Genomic DNA, 27,192 nt, shown 5'->3' with positions numbered 1-27,192 from the left:
TAAGCATTTGTAAAATGAACCTCCAGCTATTGTATTCTCTTGAAACTAGAAAGATAATTAAAACATGCGAGCCAAGAGAAAGAAGTCCCGAAATGAAGGTCTCATTTTAGCTTGTAGTATTTTTGAATAAATTGAAAAGCATATATCCAGAGAGCTGAAATAGATACCAGCATACCTTCATGGCAATAAAGGAAATTAAAGACATACAACTAGAACTAAAATTAAACACTTACTTCAGGTGGTATTCTCTGTCCACATAATGAAGCTATACCCAATATAATGATTGGTATCCAGCAGAAGAAATCAGTGAGTACAATCAAAGTGATACGCTTTGCCATAGCACTGTCCGTCTTGGTCTCTGCTGTTCTCACTGCACTTCTAGTCTTTTTGGCCACAATAAACATCCAAAGATATGATATGAAAATGATCAAGAAAGATAGCAGGTTGACAGCCAGGAAGATCATGACGGAATACTCCCACCCACGTGGGCGATCAGGAGTGATGTGAAGTGCCAGACAAACACCTGATCTACTGTAGAAATCCTTGAAATATTCTATGCCAAATAATGGCACGGCAGACAGAAAAAAGACGAAGATCCACAGTGCAAGCATTGCAAGTTGGGCTTCTTTCAAACCCATTCGGTGAGACCTAAACAAAAAGCAAAAATAATTGAGCAAATACTCTGAGAATATTGAGAAGGAAACATAAATTCTTTGTTTAATATCAATAATTAAAGTATTCTGTACCTTGTTACTCAACAGATGTGTAGATCTTGTTGAGTGAATAAAGTACAAAAAAATACGTAATAAGTTGGTCTCCTGTTGAATCATGCTAAAAAGATTTGATGTAATTATTTAAAACCAAGATGATATGAGATTTAAATAAATAAGCATTTACATTAGCCGCGGGATCTACCTGTGATTTATTAGATGGCGATATTAAGGAGTCTAGTATCGAATTCCAGTAAATATTTTAAACTCTTCTCTAATAGAAACACACAATAAGCAAAATGGTATGGACCCATGAATTTAGAAAGATTAGCTTCATCTTTATTAAAAATATAGATTCTAACTTTCGATTTTATTTCTGAAATAAAATTAATTTCACACGTAAGGGAACTTGTAAATACGACACCGCGTAGCTCACGTACATAGTTATATGTTTTATCTTTAAAGTTTATTAACTGCTGAAATCAGAAATGGTTTTGTGAGTTGATGAGAAAATCTAGTTCCATTGTGTTAAATGATTTTGATGACATATTACTTCATAGGTAAAGCGAAATTGAATTTTTAGCTACCTGTGAAGTGTTTTAAGTATCAGCTGTTTTGGTTTTACTTCGTTGAAGTGTACAAAAGAAAATTCTCGACCTGTCTATGATACCATTCTATTGCTGATTACGATTCCAGATGATCTGTTCGACCCAATAACACAAACATTAAGTGTCAGACAAATAGTACATTTCGTCTCCCCAAGTTTGGAAGGCCATGAAATATATATTACAGGTTTTAAAGTTTAAAATACTTTTAGTTCAGGAAAGCAATCAAAAACGTCAGACAGATTTCAGAATCCTTGGAGCTCAACACTTTGGTGTGGCACTTCTTGTTTCCAGTTCAAATAGCACTGAGTAATATTTTATATTTATTTTTCCAGGTCTATTCAAGGGCGGTAAACTTATGTAATTATCAAAATATTACACACGGAATGTCACGGTATGTATTCCAGTATTTTATGTTGTGAGTGCCCTGGTGGGCATTAGAAAGGAAAAAGCCTTTGTTCTTGTCTATGAAAACTCCAAAACACACGTTAAGTAAGTTAGCAAAAGTTGTCTACTATCTGATAGCATGCAAAGAAAAATGCTGCCAAATAAAATTCAACGCGCTTGGTGGGTGGATAGAACCGCTCGAACAAACTTACATTGTTATATGAATATTTAAGTGTCCACCGGATTAAAGTTTGACATCCACACCATATATTTCCAGTGATGCTGCTAGCTCACTGCCTTAGGTAGCTAGAAATATTTAAAACAGAAAATGAAATGACTTGGATATGGCCAGATTATACCGCAACTACTGATAGTCCAAATCCTGATAACAGTTGGTGGCAGTATTCCCACAATCTCAGATTGACAGGGTACAGAATTTTCACCAAGCTGGTTGCAATCTCTACAATATATTTCCTGACTGATTCCTTTGAACAAAAGGAGGATTCCTTGGTTGCCACACGATAAGTTCTTTCTTGACCACTCCATTTAATATATCGCTGCAGCAGATTCTCACTAGTATTTATAACAGAGTTTTTTATGTGTTCGGATGTAACTATGTAAGAATGTAACTTGAGTAAGGTGTTACCAATATTTGCGCGTTACCAAATATATACACAATGTGGAATGTCAATCAAAAAGTTGCTTCTGTGAGACATTGAGAAAATACACCAGAAGGCTAAATTAGTACAAGCATCATAATTCATTGGGCTGCAATTAGAGTAGAGAGTTGGTGTATGTAGGCGTCAAGGAAGGTAATTTGACTTATTATTACCGCGATAAAGGTAGTTAGAAGTTTAAACAGGCAGTTTCCGTCCATAGAGAATGATGGGGTTCGCCGTGCAAGCTTAATGTAATCCCGAAGTTTAAGGCATTAAGTCGGTGAAATAATACAGCTGTCATGTTGAAGTGATACCATCAAGGGTAGTGTCCTTCCTAAGTTCCACTGAAAGTAGCTGTACTCTCGTCGAAGTCTTCTGCAAACCGCTGGCTGACTGACTGGAGCCGAGTTTTTTCCTCAAAATAGCACTTCCTTGACTCACTACATATTCTCAGATCCAGGATTTTATCCTTACTTTTCTTAACCATCTCCCATGGTGTATATGTGAATTGTTATCCTAACCCCACTACGTTTATTTTCTACTCTTCCTTCTCCTTCTGACGAAGCCATTTCGGTATGGCATTCTGCTTTCACATTTCCGGTGGAGTATCCATGTGTTCATTAACAGCTTCTGCCTATCTCTTGTGTTCTATACAGCTTTCAGCTCTTAAATTTAGGTTTTAAAGTCTTCCAACTCAGTGCCATCTCTTTCCATCATTTGTTCCTGACACATATCAAAATAATTAAACAAGCAAAATTTCGCAAATTTAAGACGAAAATAAATTTTCGAAAATGTAGAAATAAAGGATTAAAATAAGTACAACTTCATGGCATTCGTAATTCTTGAGATACTATAGTGAACATCCACTCAATCATACAATCATGGTAGAAACCAGATAAAAAAATAAGGCAGCCAATATTTTGGTAGAAGATTATTAGATACGAGATAGGTGAATGGTAATAGTGGTGCACAACAAATATAGAGGTTTAACTCACCTGAACGGGAAAAGGATGCATATGAGACGATCCAATGTAATAACTGTAAGTGTAAATACAGAAAGCTCACTGGAAAATGTTGCTATGAATCCAGCAAAATGACATAATATACTGCTCCGCCATAGCTTGTCGTAAAGTATATAGGAGCCTCTGTAGTATGTGTCCGCTACAGCAATAATCATGAGGTATACACCCATAAACATATCACCTAGAGCGAGATTAGTGATCAGGAACGAATGTACCTAGACAGAAAAAATACAAATTAAGGAACATAAACAAGTTTTATGCTGTGATACGCACGAAATCTGTTAGTTATATAAATGAACTAGAATTGTGAATAAAAAAAGCACAATATAAGATAATAACAAGGGTTTTTGTTACAATTTTCTGTTTAGAATGAATACACTTAATTGAAATAAAGCGCAACCGATACGTAGCCTCTTTAAGATTTATGTTGCATGAAAGTAATATCTAATTGTTGAAAGTGGTTGTAGGTTACCCGTCAATCTTGACGATGGACATTCAACTGTTCGATAAACTGAATTCGTACTTGTGAAATTTATGCCAAATCGGCCGAGTATTCCACAGATAGTTACACAACGCAGTTTTCACATAATGTGATTTACGGTTACAATCTAAATTCAAAGGAAGAGAGAAGGAAAATATAGATAGATAGAGAGGGAGAAAGAGAGAAAAAAAGAGCGAGGGAGCGAGTGAAAGAGAGGGGCACAGACAAGAAAACAAAACAGAGAAAGAGGGCCGGATATTGGTCACTAGTTGTGGATTGCAACGAAAGGGACCACCGAGAAATTCAAAGGCGATTCGCTTGTATAATCCTATTTACTTTATATCACTTATACACTAATATCATCTTAAAGACCATCTCAAAAGAGACTCTTGAAAAATTGGCTGGTGGTGTTGGCCTTTAAAGTTAAACCACAAAGATGACATATATCTGCTAGGATTAGGAGGGCTTAATAAAATTTCTAAAATATGTAGACCCTTGTATACTTAGGAAGTAACATTGAATCTACAGAAAAAGATGTAAAAATTCGTCACACGAAAGCAACAATTGTTCTTGATGTGCTTAGTGTCATTTGGAAGAAACCCTTATCAGATGATGTCAGAATGTAGAATCAGTGCTACTGTACGTGTCCAGTACCTGGACTCACACGGAGTAAATGGAGGCAAGGTCTGATGGCGCGCATGTTAAGAGCCGTTCGAAATATCTCCTGAAAAAGCCTTTGGCCAAAAATCCTGTCATTGCTGGTGGTTATTAGAGAGAAAGAAATAGGAGGAAAAGAGAGAGAGAGAGAAACAGAGAGGGAGAGAGAAAGCGGTGTGTGCGAAGTGTGGTACATTTTTGATAATTTTAAGAGCTCTATCATATTTATATACGATCGTCTAGTAAAGTCTTTCACCGCTCTATAGCTCTGTATGTGATTAAAATGTTGCTCGTGTGACCTCTCGAATTCTAAGTGGATCGTCATCAAGTGAGCAAATCCAAGTAACTTCGATCATATGATCTTTATGAACATCGAAAAGGTGACAGGTAGAGTAACCTACACGGGATTTGAACTCAGAGTATGGTAAATGGGAATGACTTCTAGAACTTTTAAACGGCAATTCATAACTTCTGTGGAACAAATATATTTGAATGGGAAGATATTGAATTGAATGAATGGAGCTGGACTAAATACATTGTAAAAGCGTTAAAAATATATTCAAATGGTTATGAATGAATTTTACTATTTAAGTCCTGACAGCTAAATCATTTGCCCTTTTATATATCTGAACCACCGATCAATCAGATATTTAAACTGCTGAACCGTTCTGTTTTTAAAAAATTTTTTTTTTACAATAGATGCTATTTATACAGAAAATTAATTACATGGGATAGGAACATGCTAGACTGTGGCAAATATTAATATTTTTTTTCTATAGGAATGAGGCCAAAACTCGATTATGAAAACCTTGGAAATCGGAACGTCTGGGTTGGAAAATTGCTGATTACTTCTAAACAATAAATAAAGCAGATTCAAATTCCTTTTCAACAGTAATAAGAAATCAATGCCTGCAGAAGTAAGGTTTGTGCTAATTAAGCATGATAATTAGTCAAGCGTATTAATGTACTTGACAAAGAATTCATAATGAATACTTCCAACGAAGAAATAAGTCGTCAATTTGCTAACCATTGCATTTGTTAGTAAAACGAAATACAGGGGCAACTTTGAACAAAATATAATATTTTGATTCCTCTTATTGCTTGTTACTAAAATTTCTTACACAATTGTTTAAATGTGTTGTTAAAATTTAGAATTATATTTCTATGAGAGTATAATTTCAATACATAAAGTAAAATTTGTAAATATAACTTTGATTATCCACTCAAAGAAAGAATTTGTCATCATCAAATTCCATCAGAACAAACAGTTTTGCTAGATATGAATACTTTTGTCAGTAGCTAAAACAGTTCTTGCATAAAAGATACCAGCTTTTGTTAAAGTATGATGTTAATATAACTAGTTAATAATTATCTTTTGAAGTGCTTTTATAACTTTGGTATCTTTGTAAAACTTGTATAACATGACATGCCTTGCCCCTTTGATTATCTTACTGTTTGCGGCAGTAAGCAAGTTGCTACTAGGGTTCAAACTAATAGTGCCCAATATAAGTTAGGTGTTTAAGATTTGTATATGTGTTTCCTATTTATGGACAATATTTCACCCTTAGAATAAATGATATGTAACCACAAATTTATAATTTTTTTAATTATGGCTTGATAACCACAATCAGTTTTTCGTTCTGTTGCAAAGTCTAATACTTTAAACCATATTCTGTTTTTTTTTTTAGGATCATCCTGTAGTTTGGATCGAGATTAGCATTAACCAAATAGTTATGCCAAGAATTTATAATAGAAAACCTAGCTCTCGAAGTTATAAATCTTATAGCCAAAAGAGTCTGGATAAAGCAGTGACAGATGTTAAAGAAAAGAAAATTACTCTTCGAAAAGTCGGTGTTGTTTATAGCATTCCAGTCAGAACTCTGAGTCATAGATTGAACAATAAGCATAGCAGGCAACCTGGTCACCCTTCAGTGTTCAGTGAAAAAGAAGAAGTAGAGTTTGTTGCTCACATTACAGCTGTTGCAGAATGGGGGTTTCTATTTAATGCTATGGATTTGAGAGTGCTTGATCATAAGTAAAAAAAAAACATTACTATTCAAAGTAACTCCAGATCAGGTGTTACTTTGAACAGCAACAATTATATAAAAAAAAAGTAATCAAATATTCACCGCAACCTATTTTTATTTCATATATCATTTTATCTATTTAGTCCCCTAATATAGTCAAATTTAGTTAAGATTGAAGAAAAGGTTATGAAATTATTGCAATAAGAAGTCTAAAACTGTTCAAAGTAACCCGTTTCACGGTATAGCATAACATTAAAAAAATTGATTTAATACATTGATATAAATTATTTCAATTTACAGAATTGATAGAGTCGAGTAGGTTTTGAGATTATTAAATTCGGGAGAGAGATAATCCTTTTCTCAAAAGTATTAGAGATGCAAATATAATGGTGTAAATGGAACTCAACTAGAAAACTCGCTAGGCGGCAGCCGACTGTCATATAATACTTTTCACTGAAACTACCATTAATATATTAGGTTCGTCATTCTTAGATGGATTGTAGAGTAACTTGAGAGAAAAAAACTTCTTCTAAGTGAAAAGAATGTTTTGTATCGATGTTAGAATCCATAGAACCAAGAATCAAAACCTCTTTCCATTCTGGCCCACAATTTACCCCAGCGTTATTTCTTTTTTCTTAAACATTGATAAAGAATTCTTTTTTGTAAATTAAGTATAATGTTACAAACGATTAGTGACGGACTGCATTTCTAGGAAATTGTTCATTAGAGGCAGAGTGTTATTAGTTTTAGGTTAATACATTTCATGTATTGATTTAATTTTTGAAAAAAAGTAATCATTAAGAAATGAAATATTGTGGAAAAGAGCTTGGGATTTGTATTTCTTCAGCAAACATATTGAGACAGACATCATAGAGCAAAACTGAGGAGCTGAAAAATTGTAAAAGAGGGGAGGATAAAGCAGTTCTTGATACTTACTGGGGTACAAAATAAATATTTTTCTCTATATGGGGTATATCTGGAAAAAGTAAAGTTAGCACAATGAAGAACGTTACTTTCATTGCGGTAATTATTGGAAGATTTTGACTGAAAAACTAAAATCTCTCGAAGCAAGTTCACCGATCTCACACACTAGTTTGCAGGAATGAGTTTCATCTGCCCAAGGTGTTGGAATGGGAGTCAACTTTTCTGTTTGAGTCGTCTGGGATTAAAATATTTTTGTTCATGTGTCGGGATTCGAATAGTGAACCCTTTGATAGCCATAAGGCTCGAGAATCTATTTCTTCTTTAATCACTTATACGAAAGTGACATTTTTAACTTTAAAATTTAAAATATTTTTATGTAGTCAATGTTGTTTTGTTTACTAGAGTATTTAATAAGGAAATTTATGGAAAATTAATATATTAGTATCCCTGATGTACCTAAGCATCTTTACATTTTTAATTAAACTTATGAAATAATTTTTATCTTAATCTGATATCATGCTAAACACTTGTATGCATTTCACCTATTATAATTTTCGGTTCATTAAAAAGTTGCACTTCTTGAAATAATAGCAAAAATATGCGATCAGATTTATTTCATTGACCGTTACACATATACGTGAACAAGTGAAAGAACTACCACAAAGTTACTAGCTCCATTAGAAATAAAAGCTAAATTTCATTAGAATCAAAATCTTTTTGTCTTGTAAAGGAAAGATGACCTTTCATCTTTGATCAACAACTTGTTCAATCTAAGCTGGGCTGAGACCAAACGAAAATAGCAGCAACATTGTCCTTGTATTTTAAATATCAGAAATATTTCATAAAATATGTCACATACTTATATTAACTTACAGGCTTTTGATGCGTGTGTACTGTTTTAAATTTGCTGTACATTAGGAAGATCATTACGCCAATATTGGTTCAACTCCACATCTTCATTATTAATCTTCATTGTTAAGACAGCCATCTGGCAGAATCGTTAGCAAGCCGAGCAAAAAGCTGAGCGGCATTTTGTCCGTCTTTATATTCTGAGTTTAAATTCCGCCATGATTGTCTTTGCCTTTCATTCTTTCGTAGTCTATAAAATAAGTACCAGTTGAGCACCGAGGTCGATGTAATCGACTATCTCCCACCTCTTTTCAAGCATTATTTCCATAGTAGAAAGGATAGTTATTAAACAATTTATTAGTTATTTAACCAACCAACTAATCGACTTCCTGCTTAATCAGTCAGTTAAACGAAAAATCTCTAGATCATCAAACAAGTTTGGAAAAGAGAGGGCCACTCATTGTTAGTTAGTTAGTTAGTTAGTTAATTTGGCTCAAAAGCAAATAGCAAGGCCATGTAGGGGGACATGGAGTTAAGTACAGGGTGGTGTTCATGTAAAGAGTTCAGGCCACTTGAGGTCCAGGGAGGCTTTGAACAAAGCGGTCGTCGGCATCTTCACCATCTCGTCTGGCAGCTTGTTCCACGGATCCGCAACCCGGACGGAGAAAGCTCCTCTCCTTCGATTGAGATGAAATCGTCGCAGGTAGAGCTTTTCGGAATGACCCCGCAGCCGACGCTCCGGAACAGGAGTGAAGAACAGCTCTTTCGAGAGGTTACACATCCCGCTTATGATGTTGTGGGCGAGAATGAGATCACCACGGTGGCGGCGTTTTTCAAGAGAATAAAGGTCGAGCGTCCTCAGCCTTTCTTCGTAGGACAAATTTTTGAGACCATGAACCATGCGGGTAGCCAGCCTCTGGACTCTTTCGAGATGCTGTATGTCTTTGAGGAGATAAGGAGAAGAGGCTTGAATCCCATACTCCAATATGGGTCTCACCAGCGTGACATAGAGTGGTAGGAATATGGCTGCTGTGAGCATTCCGAATGACCGTCGAATCAAAAACAGAATTCCGCGCGCTTTGTTGGCAGCATGGACGCACTGGGCCGAAGGCGAAAAGGAGGAATCCACCAAGATACCCAGGTCCTTTACCTGATCGGTCCTCTCCAGCAGCAGACGACCCGGCTCGAAATCAAGTTGAGTTGCAGGAGTAGAGCCGACAGGCAGATGACAGCACTTTGACACGTTCAGACACAGGTCCCATCGTTAGACCACTTCCAAATTTGGTGGAGGCATCGACGAAGATCCTCTATACTACCGCGAGGAGCGACCAGTTTGATATCGTCGGCAAATAGAAGGGTTTGTTGCGTGAGGTCGTCGGGCAAGTCATTTATGAAGAATAAGAACAACAAGGGCCCAAGCACTGAACCTTGAGGCACGCCATTGCTCGCACTGGAGACGTCGGACCGCGAACCATTAACTTGAACTTGGAAGGAGCGATCTGAGAGGAAGGCACCAACCCATCGTACAATATCCGGATGGAAACTATATGCTTGAAGCTTGACAAGTAGTAGGCGGTGGTTTACCGAGTCAAAAGCTTTGGCAAAGTCCAATAAAACGATGTCAACAGCATCACTATCATCGAGGATGCGCGTCACCAATTCTTCCATTACTAGTAAGTTGGTCAAGCATGATCTCTTCGGCATGAAGCCGTGTTGGGAATCAGTGATCGAGGCTGTGTTTAGGAGGTGGAGCATCATACTTTTCTTAAGGATGGTTTCGAACATCTTGCTGATTATTGATGTAAGGGAAACCGGTCGGTAGTTAAGCGGGTCTTCGCGGCTCCCTTTCTTGAAAATTGGGCAGATTATGGCTGTTCTCCAGTCTGCAGGTATAACACCCGTCGCCAATGACATATTGAATAGTTGTGTTAAGGGCTCGCAGATGACCGGAGCCAACGCTTTGATAACCCGTGGGTGTATGCCGTCAGGGCCGTGACTCTTGTTGACATCGAGGCCTTGAATAACACGTTTGACTTCATCCCGCGTGATGACCAATCGAAGCATTGGAGGTACCGATCTATCAAATGGAGGGGGTTCACGACCATCATCTTGTTTGAAAATAGTTGAAAAAGCCTCGGCAAATAATTGACTCTGTTGATAAGGGTCCTCAATCGATACGCCTGTTGAGTCTACCAACGTTGCAATCTGGTTGTTCAAGCGGGAATTCCGCTGGACATGGACAAAGAAGGTTTTTGGATTGCTACTGGCATTTGCCGCGATTTTGTATTCATAACTGAAGCGTTCTTTCTTTTAAATTTTCACGGCTCGGTCTCGTTGAGTTTTGTACACCTCAAAAGATGCAGTCGAATCCAGAGTTTTGAATTTAGCCCAAGCAATATCTCTGAGTCGACGTTCTCGTTTAACCCTCTTCGTCACCCAGGGCTTGTGTTTCTTCCTCTTGGGAAGCCCAACGGGAACTGCCTTGTCAGTCAAACAGATTACATATGCTTTGAGGGATGACCATAGTTCGTCAACTGAGGACAACGTCATCAGGGATCGCCAGTCCAGAAGCGCGGAAGCCTCGGTTAGAATTTCAAGATTAATTGCAGAGAAGACTCTACGTGGCAGCGAAGTAATCGTGGGCGTAGAAAAAGTTGTGTGCATGACGAACTTCAGGACCGCATGATCACTCTTGGCAAGAGGGGCGCACACAGATACGTCTGACACTGATCTTGGATAGCGGGAGAATACCAGATCTAGCATAGATGGCTGCTGCCCAGACCGATGCCTTGTCGGATATTCAACATGTTGCGATAGAAAACAATCATCAGCCACGTCGAGAAGGGCCTGGCCGAACCGGGAAGATGTTGTACAAATTGATGCGGGCCAATCGATCGTGGGAGCGTTGAAGTCGCCTAGTATCAAGCAGTCATGCGAAGCTGAAACGAATCTTATCGCTTCGAGTAAATGAGCATCGTCCTGGGGGTCGGCAAGAGGCGGCCTGTAGACAGCCAACACGGGCAGGCAAAACTCAGATAGGCTCAGCTTGCAATAGACGGCATCGAATTTTGTTGTAGGTTGAGCATTTGTGGGTAGAATACCGCAGGACGGTTTGTGCTCAGACTTAACATACACAGCAACACCTCCACCTCGCCTTTTTCCTCTGTCACATCTGAAAAGGACGTAGCCCTGCAGGTGGATTTCTGAGTCCTTTACTGCTGGAGTCAGCCAAGTCTCGGTGATAGCTATCACATCAGGGGAGTCACGTATGGCCAGTGTAAATAGTTCACTGAACTTTGGGAATAAGGAGCACGAGTTGGTGTAGACGATGCTGAGCTGTGAAGTCTGTGGGGCGGGAGTTGGGGAACAAGCAGAATAAAGGGCATCAGAGATAGCATCGTTGACGGGGGTATCAACTTCACTTCGATTTGCCCTCACATCACTTTCCCTGTCAGCACTACAGCATGGGACCAGAGGTAGGACTTGATTATCTGTCCATCTTGGATTCGTAAACCCTTCTCTCCCATTTGTTTCCTCCTCTTTAGTTCGGATATCAGGTTCCTCCGGCGAGGTAGCAAATGATAACGAAATGTCTTTGACGAACAACTGATTAATTGTTTGACCGACTGTTTAAATAAGTGGTTGATTTAAGGTTTGTTTAAATAACTAACCAATTGATTAATAATAAAGAGGTGAAATTGAACCAATGCGTGTGTTTATTTTAGGCATAATGCCACTTCCAAGATACTGTACAATTTGTCTCATCACACGAATTCGCATCGATAATCTTGCGTACCAGATACAAAAACGAAATACTATTTTAATATAACTCCAGTTCTATGTTTAATGTACTGCTATTTATTGGAAATATACGAAAATTAGTTATAGACTTATATTTACTTTGTAATAAAATAGTCGTAATTTCTTAATTTTGTTAAAAATATTATTATTGATTTTTATAATACAAACAAAGTGATGCTTTTTGTGGGAAGGGGTATAATCAATTAAAGCAAAACCACAGAAAGTGAAAGTGCCAGAGGTTTTGACGAGTTAAGAGGTCTGTGTGGAGTTCATTGGACTTAGGATGCTGCTAAATGTAAATGTAAGAGTGATATTACTGTTGCTAACGATTAGTACAGATATTCTTTTGAATGATAATGGTATTGATAATATAAGGGGGAGAGATTGATGAACATGTTGACAACAATGGTATTGAAACTGAAAGTAACAGTGTTGATGATAATAGTGATGGTGATGATGATGATGATGATGATGATGATGATGATGGTGAAGAGGAGGATAAAGAACATGATGATCTAGATAATGATGGTTATCATGATGATGATCATAATGATGGTGATGATAATTTTTACTGATAATAACAATATTGAAATTTGGTGACGTTGAGGGCGATGACAATCACAACGATGATTGATGATTAAGATCATAGTGTTTCCTCAGTTGATGGCCACGATAGTGGCATCGACGTGAGTGATGCTGCTGGTAATAATTATATGATAATTTCAGAAAATTGTCTTCAATAAATCTACTTAAAATTTTATCTATTTTCTCTTCTCAAAATATTTCCTTTCTATATTTTTCATTTTAAGTTAGATAATTATTTAATCACCGAACAATTTTATCGAAATTTCATTGCACTTAATAATAGTTTATTATCAGCAGTTATACGGCTACGTTTTAGTTGGAGGGATTAATTTGTTGACAATAAGAACAAATTACTAATTAACATGAATTTTTAACAACGTCTGATTGCTTTTTCTTGCAGCATACTTAGAAGTGATTGAAAACTGCTTTCGAAAAACTAACTCAATAATCATGTAAAAAGAAGAAAAAATGTCTCTAGAATATTTTGATATTAAGTGACATCAGTCACGAAACGTAGATAACAATATTGCGAAATATTTTTATGTAATCAACGATGGATTAGTATTTAAATGTATGCATGCAAGTGCGTATATGTGTGTGTGCACATACATGCTAGCATACATACATACGCACAAATATCTTATTACATAAGCAACAAGACTAAAATCAAATAAACAATGAATCAGACATATTAGTCTATCTATCTATCTATCTATCTATCTATCTATCTATCTATCTATCTATCTATCTATCTATCTATCTATCTATCTATCTATCTATTTGTCTGTCTGACTGTCTGTCTGACTGTCTGTCTGACTGTCTGTCTATTAATCTATCTATCTATCTATCTATCTATCTATCTATCTATCTATCTATATATCTATCTATCTATCTATCTATCTATCTATCTATCTATCTATCTACCTGTCTGTCTGTCTGTCTGTCTGTCTGTCTGTCTGTCTGTCTATCTATCTATCTATCTATCTATCTATCTGTCTGTCTACCTGTATATATGTATATATATATTTGTATATAAGTCTGTATGTCTGTATGTATGCATGCATGATGTATATATATGTATGTATGTATGGATGTATGTATGTATGCATGTATGTATGCATGTATATATGTATGTATGTATGTGTGTACGTATGTACGTACGTATGTATGTCTGTATGTATGACAGAGAATGAACAAATATATCGAGGGGAAAATAGAATGTGGAGATCAAGGAATAAAAATGTTAGGAACACAAAATTAATTAAATAGCACGTAGACGAAAACGAGATGAAAATATAACGTAAGAAAATGAAGAATAAAGCAGCAGAAAAAAGTGTATAATGATGAGGAAGCTGGTTTCGAATTTAGATGTCTTTGAATGTATTCTTCATGTACCTTTCATAATTGTTTGTATTTTCGTCCGATATTTGAAAATGTTTTATTTATCTTAATTTTCTGTTTGTACGAATGTCAAATGTTGACTACATGAAACATTTGAACAGATGGTTCTTTAATTCATGGCTTATCCATTCGAGCCCGATCTATTGTTTTTGATTCTATTTAACCAATATAAATTTCATTGCGTTGCGGGCATGTGACAGAGAAAAGAAATGTTTTTGCTTTGTATTTCATATTTACGTTAACCTCGCAGTCCATCCCATCATGAATTGGTTTGTTTAACCTTGTGCGATCAATTCCTACATCTGATAAGCATTATTTATTTATCAAATGTAAATTTCACCATTGTTAAGAATCCATTCAAATTTGGTGGTTGTCTTCAGCTGTTTTGGATTTGTGACAATTAGAGTTGATGATTGGTATAGAATTAAAGATATCCTTTGGCCGAATGTAAATATTTTCGCTTCTGGAATTGGGTATGGCAACGAACAAAATAATTTTATTTGTTTCTTCCTTATAAAAAAATTTAAGTTTCCTGGAGATCGATCACAAGAAACATAGACGACATAACTGGTCTTGATTATTAGGATTGTTTTGAGAAACTCAAACTTTATTTCTTCCAATGCCACCGAGAGCGCTATACCATTAGTTTGATGTGGAAAATATTCCAACAATATTGCTCAAATGATCTACCAATGTTATTATTCACCAAGGCTTGATCCATATGCTATCCATCCTCTACAAAATAATTCTCTTGCAACACTTTAACACTAACACGGAATTATTTAACCTCAAATGGCCCTGCTCCCTTTAACATCATGCCCTGACACAAGAAAAAATCCCATAACATTCAAGCACTTCCCAGACGAATAGCTCCAATTAACTCTACGTAAACCATCTACATCCGGATATATTTCTGCAAACAATAACTTTTTACTGGAATGGGCTATGATGCCTAAAGAATGAATGCAATATAAAATATTACCAACTGTCTTCTCCAGGTGGTACTATTAAGTGTTGTCGGGGCCACGTATGGTCAAATAAGTCAAAACCTTTCTATATATATATATATAAAAAAGGAAATGAAGAAAATGCTGACAAAATAATTTAAGTAATTTAAGTAATTTGATTAGGTGAAAGTTCTTTTTACCAGTTGCGCATTTGTTATGCTTATCAAAAGATATATTTTTAAGAGAGATAGAGTTCCTTTCTGATAGATTTTTTCCTCTTATCAGATAAGAGGAAAAAATCTATCAGAAAGGAACTCTATCTCTCTTAAAAAAATATCTTTTGATAAGCATAACAAATGCGCAACCGGTAAAAAGAACTTTCACCTAATCAAATTACTTAAATTACTTAAATTATTTTGTCAGCATTTTCTTCATTTCCTTTTTATATATCACAACTTGTGTTCCACATCTCCTTTTTTAATATATATATATATATATATATATATATATATATATATATATATATATATATATATATATATATATATATATGTATATATATATATATATATGTATATATATATATATATATATATATATATACACATATATATAGTTTTGTATAGAAAGGAATTGCTCTTTCTAGGAATGTGTTACATCCAAGCGTCCACTGGGTTACCTCTATGTCGATTAATTTATTGATATTTTATCTATTCGATATATAAGAACAGGATTTTAGCAATATAATATAAAGAAAATGGAGTGTTTGAACACAACAAAATCAATTTATTTACATAGTTGATTTCAATAAAAACAAACAAAACAATTGAAATTCCATTGATGGGAATGGTAGTATGACCTAAAACTAGTCATTGTCCACAATGGTTGAAGTATAAATTTTAGCTGTTTTTAGAACCAAATCCAAGGGCAAACATACTGACCGCACACATACAAATACACTCAATACCAGTCATTCTGTAAGGAATACTTCAATCCATTGAGATGTAATTGAATAGGATCCAAAGACACACAGACACAGACACACACAGACACACACAGCACACACTCACACTCACACACACATACACAAATACATATGCTGCCATTCAGTTTGTAGTGAAAACTATATCTATTAGGATGCAAAATGAATAAGTCAATTTTTGTCCTGAGAGATTTTTACCTTCTAAATTCATAATGCAATATTTAATTGAAAAATATGAATGATGGTAGATATTGAAACACATATAGGCGTTATCAAATTGACTATTATGTAAATAAATCGATTTTGCTATGTTCAAACTCTCCATTTTTTAAAATATTATATTATAATTTATACATACACACACACACACACACACACACACACATATATATATATATACATACATATGTATGCATATATGTAAACAAACAAATAAGATGATAATTTATTTTTGACGTCACGAAACGTACAATTAATCACGTGGTCAAAAAGGAATGTACGTCACCAAAACGTAAGCCAACCAAAACGCTAGTCTTTGCCAAACAAAAATATTTTGACAAAAAGATTCACAAACAAATACATTCCATCAAAACTATAACCAATCAAAACTTGATCCTTTACCGTAAAAATATATATGTACTAAAAGGTCTCCGCGTATAACATTTCGAACAAAATGAAGAGACCTCTGAAATTGAAAAAAGAACAACACGCATCATGACAGAAATTGTAAAAGAAAAAAATTTTCTTTCTCATCACTTTTTTCTCTATCTTCCCCACTATTCTTTTTTTTTTCATAAAGCTCAATGTGACTGAACTTTCAATAATGTATATTTGTTATGATCTTAACAGAACATTTACACTTGTATTACTTTCTAACCCTGTGAAAATCATTGGAATCTCTATGAACATTTGATCGTTTAAAAATGCCCTTCCGATTTTTACCTTGTAACTTTAAACACTCCTAAACCCTTTAATTATATATTTGTACCATTCATAAGCAAACAATTGTCGACACCGGTTTGGTATTTCAATAAATCTATTACAACATTTAAACACGACTACACATTTTGAGATACAGGTGCATTTTCAAACCTCAAAACAAATTCTTATATATATATATATATATATATATAATATATATATATATACATACATATATGAGATTTAAACAAAGCCCGAAACTTTGGGGGAGTGGGGCAGTCGATTAGATCAACTCCACTACGCAACTGGTACTTAATTTATCGATCCCGAAAAGATGAAAGGCAAAGTCGACCTCGGCGGAATTTGAACTCAAAACATAGAGACAAACGAAATGCCGCTAAGTATTTCGCCCGGCGTGCTAACATTTCTGCCATCCCGCCGCTTTATTTTAAGTATTTATTGCTTCATTAGTTCTCAAGTTCTGCGAGTTATTGTACTTACTGCACCTTTTGATTTTCTAACAATTAAGCCATAAAGCTATAGTAACTTTTGACTTTTCCTATTTCGCTTCTGCGTACATGTTAGGTTCTTCAAAGTAAATAACTGAAAATGAATTATTCACAAATATGTTCCATTCTCAGATATTATTAAAATCTCAGAACGCGTTAGTTTTGCACTAAAATGCATTGAATTCTTTGATCTCTGCCTGTAAATGGTTTATTCGAAAGCAATAGAAGATTTCAAAAGACAATATACAATTAAAGATGAACTATAAAATAAATTGGATAATTTAGTCACACACTCACACACACATGCACACACACACTTTCTATGCAATCACAATTAGTAAATATTTGCACGGGAACTATAGTTGATGGAAAGGTTATTTACCGCTTTTGTTTTCACGATCCTATAGCTTTACTCACAAGGAGCAATTTCTATATGAAGAGCGGGAAAATGTTTATCATTTGATCTGATTGTTTACGCTCTGAGCTCAAATTTCGTCTCGGCCAAGGTTACCTTTTATCGCTGTGGCTAGACACAATAAAGTACTTGTCAAAAACCAGTCTATGGGTCATTGACCAACTTCCCTCAAAACTGCTGGCCTTGTGTTTGCGATTGCACGCCAGGCAGAAGTATTAGCGATATTTTGTACGTCTTTACGTCCTGAGTTCAAATTCCATCAAGGTTGACTTTGCGTTCCACCCTTTAGGGGTTGATAAAATAAGTACCAGTTGAGCACTGGGGACAGATTTATAGACGTACTCCCTCCCGTGAAATTGGTGGCCGTCTGCCAAAATTTGAAGCCAATATTGACACAGCAGTATTGTTATTGTTATATATAGTATCATATTTGTCAATTACATTTAAAAATACCCGGTATTAAAATCCCCACAACTGTTGTAAGGCTAAATAACATAAATGTTTACATATCTCTAGGCACAACAAGATTTGTTCCATCACAGGAATTCGCATAAAGAATCTTACAAACCAAATACAACAACGATATATATATATATATATATATATATATATATATATATATATATATATAATATATATATATATAGATATATATATATATATATGGGTGTGTGTGATTGTGTATAGAAGAATATATTAATAAAAAGAATTCCAACCTTGTCTGATTTTCACGTTTTATTTACAATCTTATAATGATATATATAAGATAATATATTATAATTGAATAAAATAAAATGAAATAGTAGAATGTTAAATGTTCATTCTGATTGAACTAGTACTTTCATGCATTGAATTCTGCAATCTTCGGGTTCATGTAGTAGTGTTGACAGTCATGGTTCACAATTTTTGACTGTAGCAAGATGATTGATTCTGTGCTATAAATACAGCTGGGTAGGCTCCAGAGTGCTAGGTTTTGCAAACTGTATTCTGACCAATCAGTGTGTAGTATCGCTCAATTACTTAAGCTGATTGGTTGGTTGAGCTGATTGGTTTAGGCATCACGCTTTGTTGGACATGTCAAGAGTCCTGTATCTTGACCCTGGCCGAAGCAGCAATTGTTGGGTTGTTTTTAGAAATGTTGTAAATATCCTTTGTCAGAGATTTTTATATTTTTATATTTCAATTGTCATCATCATCATTGTCAGCACCTTAATTATTGTTGCTAGTGGTGATGGTGGTGGCAATAGAAGTTTTAACCCTAATTAAGATAATTTTCCTGCTATCTTCATCTTGATCACCTTTAGTATTGTTGTTGTTGTTAGTGGTCATGGTCGTAGCAGTGGAAGTAATACGTCTAAGTATTATTATTATTGCTTATTTAGCTTGGGTTCGAATTTATCAATAAAATTCTTTTCTCTGATTCTCCTCTCGATTTCACTTGGGCTGTGTAATTTGGAGAACGGAAATATTATATACATTTTCCGGCCATATATATATTATATATATATATATATTATATATATATATATATATATATATATATATATATATAAACATATACATACATAAATGTATACATATACACGTATACATATATATTTGAAGGCGCATGGCTTAGTGGTTAAGGTGTTGCCCCCATGATTGTGAGATCGTGGGTTCGAATCCCAGACCGAGCGTTGCCTCGTGTTCTTGAGCAAAGCATTTCATTTCAAAGCTGCTCTACGATCATTTCAACATCTGAAAAATGGCACCTGTTGCGCCTGTACAGGTAATGTTAATCTGATGGAGGGAGTGAGCTTATGTCTACACGAACATTTGATCACTATAAACAAATCATCTGTATGGTTGTTCGGTAAGATATTGCCGAACACTCAATCATCGTTTAACGATGAGAGGGTTCGTCATATATATATATAAGAATAAATATATTGATCGTATCTAATTTAAAGATATATATATATATATACACTCACACAAACACATTTTAACCTCCGTATTAGGCCCGCTAATGTTGTTGCGTGTCGCTGGCTTATCTTTCAGAATGAGGAGATATGGTTGCGATAACGGACCATGAATTGGTTTTCGGACGCTCCTATGTATGCGCATTCTTGGTTTGGTGTAGTGATTTAGCATTTGTATATGACGATTTTTTGTATGCATTGGTTCACGAGAAGACATGCAGATTTCTTGCGACAGCTGCTGTGATTTGCACTATTATTACTTTTGTATTTATTTGGTGATTTTTGTTTTGTTTTTGCGATTGAAAATAAATGCCCACCCGTACTCCTTTTTGTTGACCCCAATTATTTCAGTGATATATATATATATATATATATATATATATATATATATATATATATATATATATATATATATATATATAACATAATTTATGTCATAGGATGCTCGGGCTGCCACCAAAACTACGTAGGGTCCACGGGATTATCACTCAGACGCAGATGCGCTCTGCATCGACAACAGATTGTATTTCCAGAATATAGAATGATACCCTTTGGTGAGCATATTGAGAAATGCGCAAAGCAACTACTACCACAATTTTTTATCTTTCCATTCTATGAATGTCCTATTGGAACACCAACACAAATTAGATTAAACAAGGAAGCATTCTTCATTGAAAAATATAACCCTAAACTTAACCATCCTAACATTATTATACAAAAAAACTCATCTCATTGAAAAAGAAGAAAAAAACCTGAACTTAACCATCCTAACATTCTTATACAAGGAAACTTATCCCCTTGAAAAAAAAGAAAAAAATATAAAGCGATTATCTCCCTTATACCGGAAGAAAGCCCTGATTACCTTCCCCTGCCTGGAACTCTTCTTTGTACTACATAACGAAGACATGACACGATGTAGGTAAACGAATTTGAGAAATTTGAAAAGTTTACACGAAACCGGTTATTTCTCCCCAAAACTATGTTACTATACACGAAATTTTATAACATTTTTGTAACATAACGGCTTAAATATATTCTTTAACCTTATAAAACAAACCTTCTGTAGCTTTTTCACTCTTTTCTATTTTTTATATATCCAACCACGTTCTTTCACACACCAACTTTCTCACCTACATATATATATATATATATATATATATATATATATATATATATATATATATATATATATATATATATATATATATATATATATACATATATATATATATATATAATTAATCAATATAGGGTGGCAAAAAAAATTTTGTAGAATTTTTTTGCCACCAGCGGCCTAGTGGGAAAAAATTAAATAGTCATAGACCATTTATAAGTTCAACATCACAATCAAGGAACGGCCATAATAGGCCATTCACCCACTAGAAATAACAGCCAAAGCTTCAACCGCAAAATAACATTAATTCCGCAAACCAGGAGAAAATTAAAAAACATTTACCCTGTAATTTCTTATACGATGCACCGTTTCATCTACTGTTTAATGGTAAACTAACCTGATTAAATTAAATCAAGCCAATCTTCCATAGGCCCTTAGATTCGTCAGTAAGAATAGCCAGATCGGAACAGATATTTTCACGAGGCATTCTGTCCCTGCCTCGGCATATCTGACCTAAAATTTTCAAATCATCGCACTCGCGCCAAATTTATCGGCAGCAAATAAATATAAGCCGCCGATTCCATTACGGAATCAACCAGAAAATTCATAATTAATCAATATAGGGTGGCAAAAAAAATTTTGTAGAATTTTTTTGCCACCAGCGGCCTAGTGGGAAAAAATTAAATAGTCATAGACCATTTATAAGTTCAACATCACAATCAAGGAACGGCCATAATAGGCCATTCACCCACTAGAAATAACAGCCAATACTTCAACCGCAAAATAACATTAATTCCGCAAACCAGGAGAAAATTAAAAAACATTTACCCTGTAATTTCTTATACGATGCACCGTTTCATCTACTGTTTATGGTAAACTAACCTGATTAAATTAAATCAGCCAATCTTCCATAGGCCCTTAGATTCGTCAGTAAGAAATAGCCAGATCGGAACAGATATTTTCACGAGGCATTCTGTCCCTGCCTCGGCAATATCTGACCTAAAATTTTCAAATCATCGCACTCGCGCCAAATTTATCGGCAGCAAATAATATAAGCCGCCGATTCCATTACGGAATCAACCAGAAAATTCATAATTAATCAATATAGGGTGGCAAAAAAAATTTTGTAGAATTTTTTTGCCACCAGCGGCCTAGTGGGAAAAAATTAAATAGTCATAGACCATTTATAAGTTCAACATCACAATCAAGGAACGGCCATAATAGGCCATTCACCCACTAGAAATAACAGCCAATACTTCAACCGCAAAATAACATTAATTCCGCAAACCAGGAGAAAATTAAAAAACATTTACCCTGTAATTTCTTATACGATGCACCGTTTCATCTACTGTTTAATGGTAAACTAACCTGATTAAATTAAATCAAGCCAATCTTCCATAGGCCCTTAGATTCGTCAGTAAGAAATAGCCAGATCGGAACAGATATTTTCACGAGGCATTTCTGTCCCTGCCTCGGCAATATCTGACCTAAAATTTTCAAATCATCGCACTCGCGCCAAATTTATCGGCAGCAAATAAATATAAGCCGCCGATTCCATTACGGAATCAACCAGAAAATTCATAATTAATCAATATAGGGTGATACATACACATACATGCGTATGAACACACACGTGCATGTGTGTGTGTATATCCATGTATATGTGTGTTATGGGTATTTGTATGAATATTAGGAGTATATTGCATTTCATCAAAATATTTAAAATTCTAATATTCTTTATCAGCTTTAGTTATTTTGAATCATACTTCGTGCCGGTCAGGAGAAGAAAATTGCCTACAAAACAGTGAATATCTTAACATGCCCCCAAACTGCTTGTCCTAGAAATCTATTTTTCTTGCAGGCATTCATACTTATATTTATACAGAGATACGTCAGAGTGGAAGACGGAATGAGAGATTGAGAGAGGAGAAGGGGTAGAGAGAGAAAGACTAAGAGAGTTTTATATATTTACGTATATGTAAATGCATGTACACACACACGCGCATACTCACACACACACATATATATATATATATATATCAGTATTGTGTTTCGCACGAAGTATTACCTTACATAAAAAATAACAAGAAGTTTATGTATGCACATATAGAAATATATTGCAATGCAATTTGAAGATACTAGTTACAAAAGCTATTTGCATGTTACAAGAAAAATATGAAATTAATCCTGACATTTCGGTCAAAATGACCTTTTACAAAGGTGTTTGAAGAACGGAGAAAATTTATACTATTTGTTTCTGCCTGCCCGTTTCGCATGTCACATTGACAGGATATGCTTACATGTCATATGAATTCACACCTTCCCATATGATCATCCATTTTATATAAAAGCTTCATCTACTTATGTTTCAGGAATTGGAAACTTAACTGAATTATTTGTTACTAGATTACCGTACCGGCAAAACATTGTGATGTGTATGAATGTTTAAGTTTTCTAATTGCAGGAATAGTTGAAAAATGTACATGATAGAAAATTCTAAAGGGAGTATCAGGATGTAAATAAAAATGCCATAAAGCATGAACATTTGGAAATTATATATATATATATATATATATATATATATTACTACTGAAATATTATATAGTTTTGATTACTTTTAATTTGCAAAATATGTTGCAGTCACTGACTGTACGTTATTTTTTACAATAAATCCTCTTCCTGATTTCAGAAATATGCATATATTCACAACTACCTAAATATATGCATATTTTATACGCATATTTACACATGGGGTCAAGATTCTACAATAAGGCATATAGATTTTCAAAAGGTTTTCTAGGGACGAAAAATGTATTTTATGATATATATATATAAGAATTTTAGTCGCATTATTGGTATCACCGGTATGGTAGCAACTTACCTCAAAGAAAGTATTCGGGCTACACTTAAGATGAAGAAATCTTATAAATGTTGTAATGAACAGTAAATAATGAAAAATAACTTCTTTATTTTGGAGTTTTATAATGAGTTGCATGTATGCTACGGTATAATTTGTGATATCAGCGAAATACATTTATTGCTTCAATGCAAAAGTGCTATGTATAGATACAGAGAACGTATTGCTTATATGCATAGAAACACATGCATGCAGTGTAATAAGTTGAGTACATGATAACTTTCAGTACGTTAAATATTAATGGTAATTGCGGAATATAGTAGAATACTTAAAGTCGAAGAAGTGTTTATACAAATACACATAGCGTATTAAATGCATGTTGATGAAACAATAGCGTAATATATATATATATATGGAGTAGTTTTACTAATGTAGTTTTACTATATAGAATAGTTTTACTTTGATCATCAGAATTTATGAACATAAAAGCATTTGTTGGGCTTTATAAAACAAAGATGAGAAGAGAATGAACTTTCGAATACAAAAAAGAAAAAATAATAATGAATAAAATGACTCCAGCCAGTAAGCAGAGACCCTGTCGGATAATTAAAAAGTAAATCATATAAAGGGGAAAATTTCGAAAATCTGAAAGGGCTGGGTGTTATTCTCAAATCTCTATCTATCTATCTATCTATCTATCTATCTATCTATCTATCTATCTATCTATCTATCTATCTATCTATCTATCTATCTATCTATCTATGTTTTTGAGAAGAAAAGTTTAAAGTAAGTAATTGGAAACATTTTGATGAGACGCATTTGTTTTTTAATATAATAGGCAGTGACTATATTTTGTAGTTGTATACTTTGTAGCTTTATATGTTTCTATATATCTATCGACGGGTTTTGACCGACTTTATAAGTAGTCGAATATATTTATGAGCTTTAATGATCACCTCGCAAAACAAGTATGAATATGACTAGATGTAGCTGACACATTTAATATTGATGCTATTAATGCTGGGTATTTCTTGGTCGGCTCCATTTTAGTAAACCTATAAAAACGCATACAAGTCGGAATCACCCATTAATTTTTTCTTAGGTATTATTTACTTATGACTACATTTTGTATTGCTGTCTTCCGTTTTACAGAAGATAGTGTGTGATTTGAAGATTTGCATGCTAAATGTAGCAATTCGAATTCATTGGTACTTTATTTATTGCTTACTGGACTTCCCCCTTTTTAATTAGATATTTTACAAAGCTTAAGATGATTTCATTTGTGTTCTTCTTCTAGGTAGGAGGCGATATATCATTGTTTGAATTCGTGATTTTAGCCACCATTTCACTTCTTCATCTGGGGAGGAATTATAGGTGTGTGTTTTATAATAGTTATTACTGGGAAAATATATAATCCAATTATTGTGTCATTACATTTAGTATTTCCCAATAGTTTATACCATGATTATAATTACACAGTTTTTAAAGTTACTAAATTAAAAGATCCATAATAGTTATCAAATATCAGTTAATGTTATATAAAGATGAGAAAGAAATTAATTTTGCGGGGCAATGTGAAAATAATTTATAATTTAAGCGCTATTTCTAAACAAATTATCCAATATTAAAAATATATATTTAAGCGACTTATTTAAAAGAGAAATTTTTTGCAGATCAATGATGGAACAGTTTTACAAGGGCACGAGAACAGAGGACAACATAACTAAACAAAAGGAAAAAATTACAGTTGCATACTCAGTGAAATAATGCATTGCGCAAAGGGAATGACCAAAATTAATAAAACTGGGAGGTACTAAACAACTAAACGTAATCTGGATGAACATAAATGATAACAACTAATTAGGAAAAAAAGCTTCTCATTACTAAAATATGTAAGGAACGTAAAAACATTATATTGTCACACGCATGCGTAGAGATGCTTTCAAAGAGTTTTGCAACGGAAAGGTTCTATTCTGACAGCATCTCACCTCTGTGTTGCACCGAGAATCTTCAGCGCATGCGTGTTTCTCACCATGCTGAGAGAGGCGCTGACCGTAAGCCTTATGCGAGGGGATCTGTAAGGAAAGGAAGATTTATTTTGTAACCAAGCAAGGACCTATTCCTCGACATTTTAGAGTGAATACCTCTACGTTATATTCTTTCTTTCTTTACTTTTGTATTTTGCACATATTTTAAAACACAAGAAGGCCTCTCTCTGCAGGTTAAACAAAAAGTAAAACACTGAAAAAAAAAATTGGGAAATTTATTACTATACATTTTAATACGATAATTATACTTTTAGATATTGATAAATTATTCTAACAGATATTAGCTTATCCCATTTAGTCTTCATCTAACGATTTTGCATTGCATACAGGATAATCTGTCAGTTAAGCAGAAACCATTTAAACATCTTTCCTCGATATTTTAATGATACACATTATTATTTCATTCATAAATTGTGAATGAGTGTATAATTGTATAATAGGGCAGTGAATTGATTACAAAATATGGTGATTATATAGTAGGATACACAGAAACATTGATTGACAGAAATAATGTTTTAGAAGCAATTGTGTCTCACAGATTCTGAAAATATAGTCTAAAATATAAAGCAAAATATAGAAAATAGATATAATTAATTGAACATTTAAATATATTTTTCGAAATCCGACATTTATTGAATAATCTCAATAATGCTCTCTGACAGTATTCACTTCACCGACATCTACATTGAGTAACTCAAAACCACAATATCGATGCAGATAGAAACAGATTGAAGAAAAAGTAACAAACCCATACGTGGAGCTTACGATAAACCACCGCAAATCGCAGTGCAGAGTGTTGCTCTTTGTGAACGGAAGTATAGGAGACATAATTTAGTACATAAATATCCTCGTGGTGCCATAGTTTATTCGACTAAAGATGACTATATACATAAATATATATATATATATATATAATATATATATATATATATATATATATATACACCAAAGTGACACTCAATCGATTACAACGTCGATAAACGTTCCAGTTATCCGATCAACGGAACAGCATTCATATGAAATCAATGTGCAAGTGGTTGAACACTCCACAAGCAAGCATACACTTAACGAAGTTCTCATGGAGATTTAGCTCCACACAGAATAAGGCTGGCCCTTTGAATTATGGATACAACTGATTTGTGCCAGCTAAGTGAACAGGAACAACGTGAAATAAAGTTTCCTGCTCAAGGACACAATGCAACGCGAGAACTCGTAATCAGGACCTTACGATAGCGAGCTGAATATATTAACCAAAAAACAACTCATTTTCACAGATCCCACCACCACAACAACCCTATGCGTGCAGACACATATGTACATACACTATTGA

The 27,192-nt window shown here is 34.3% G+C and overlaps 1 protein-coding gene across 2 annotated transcripts in view; it reads right to left on the bottom strand.

Annotated features, from left to right (window-relative positions):
* The window catches only part of LOC115209347 (G-protein coupled receptor GRL101), an 804,611-nt gene that overhangs the window by 19,603 nt on the left and 757,816 nt on the right, over nt 1-27,192 (bottom strand). For both annotated transcript variants that reach the window (XM_029777716.2, XM_036501082.1), the window contains exons 23-24: nt 3,357-3,598; nt 234-648 (exon numbers count right to left, since the gene is read on the bottom strand). In XM_029777716.2, coding sequence (XP_029633576.2) covers nt 234-648; nt 3,357-3,598 — 657 coding nt within the window. The remainder of the gene's footprint in view (nt 1-233; nt 649-3,356; nt 3,599-27,192) is intronic.

The sequence above is a fragment of the Octopus sinensis genome, linkage group LG3, assembly GCF_006345805.1.
Source record: "Octopus sinensis linkage group LG3, ASM634580v1, whole genome shotgun sequence".
NCBI lineage: Eukaryota > Metazoa > Mollusca > Cephalopoda > Octopoda > Octopodidae > Octopus > Octopus sinensis.
The sequence above is the reverse complement of the archived record's forward strand: the minus strand, read 5'-3'. Positions and strand labels throughout refer to the sequence as shown.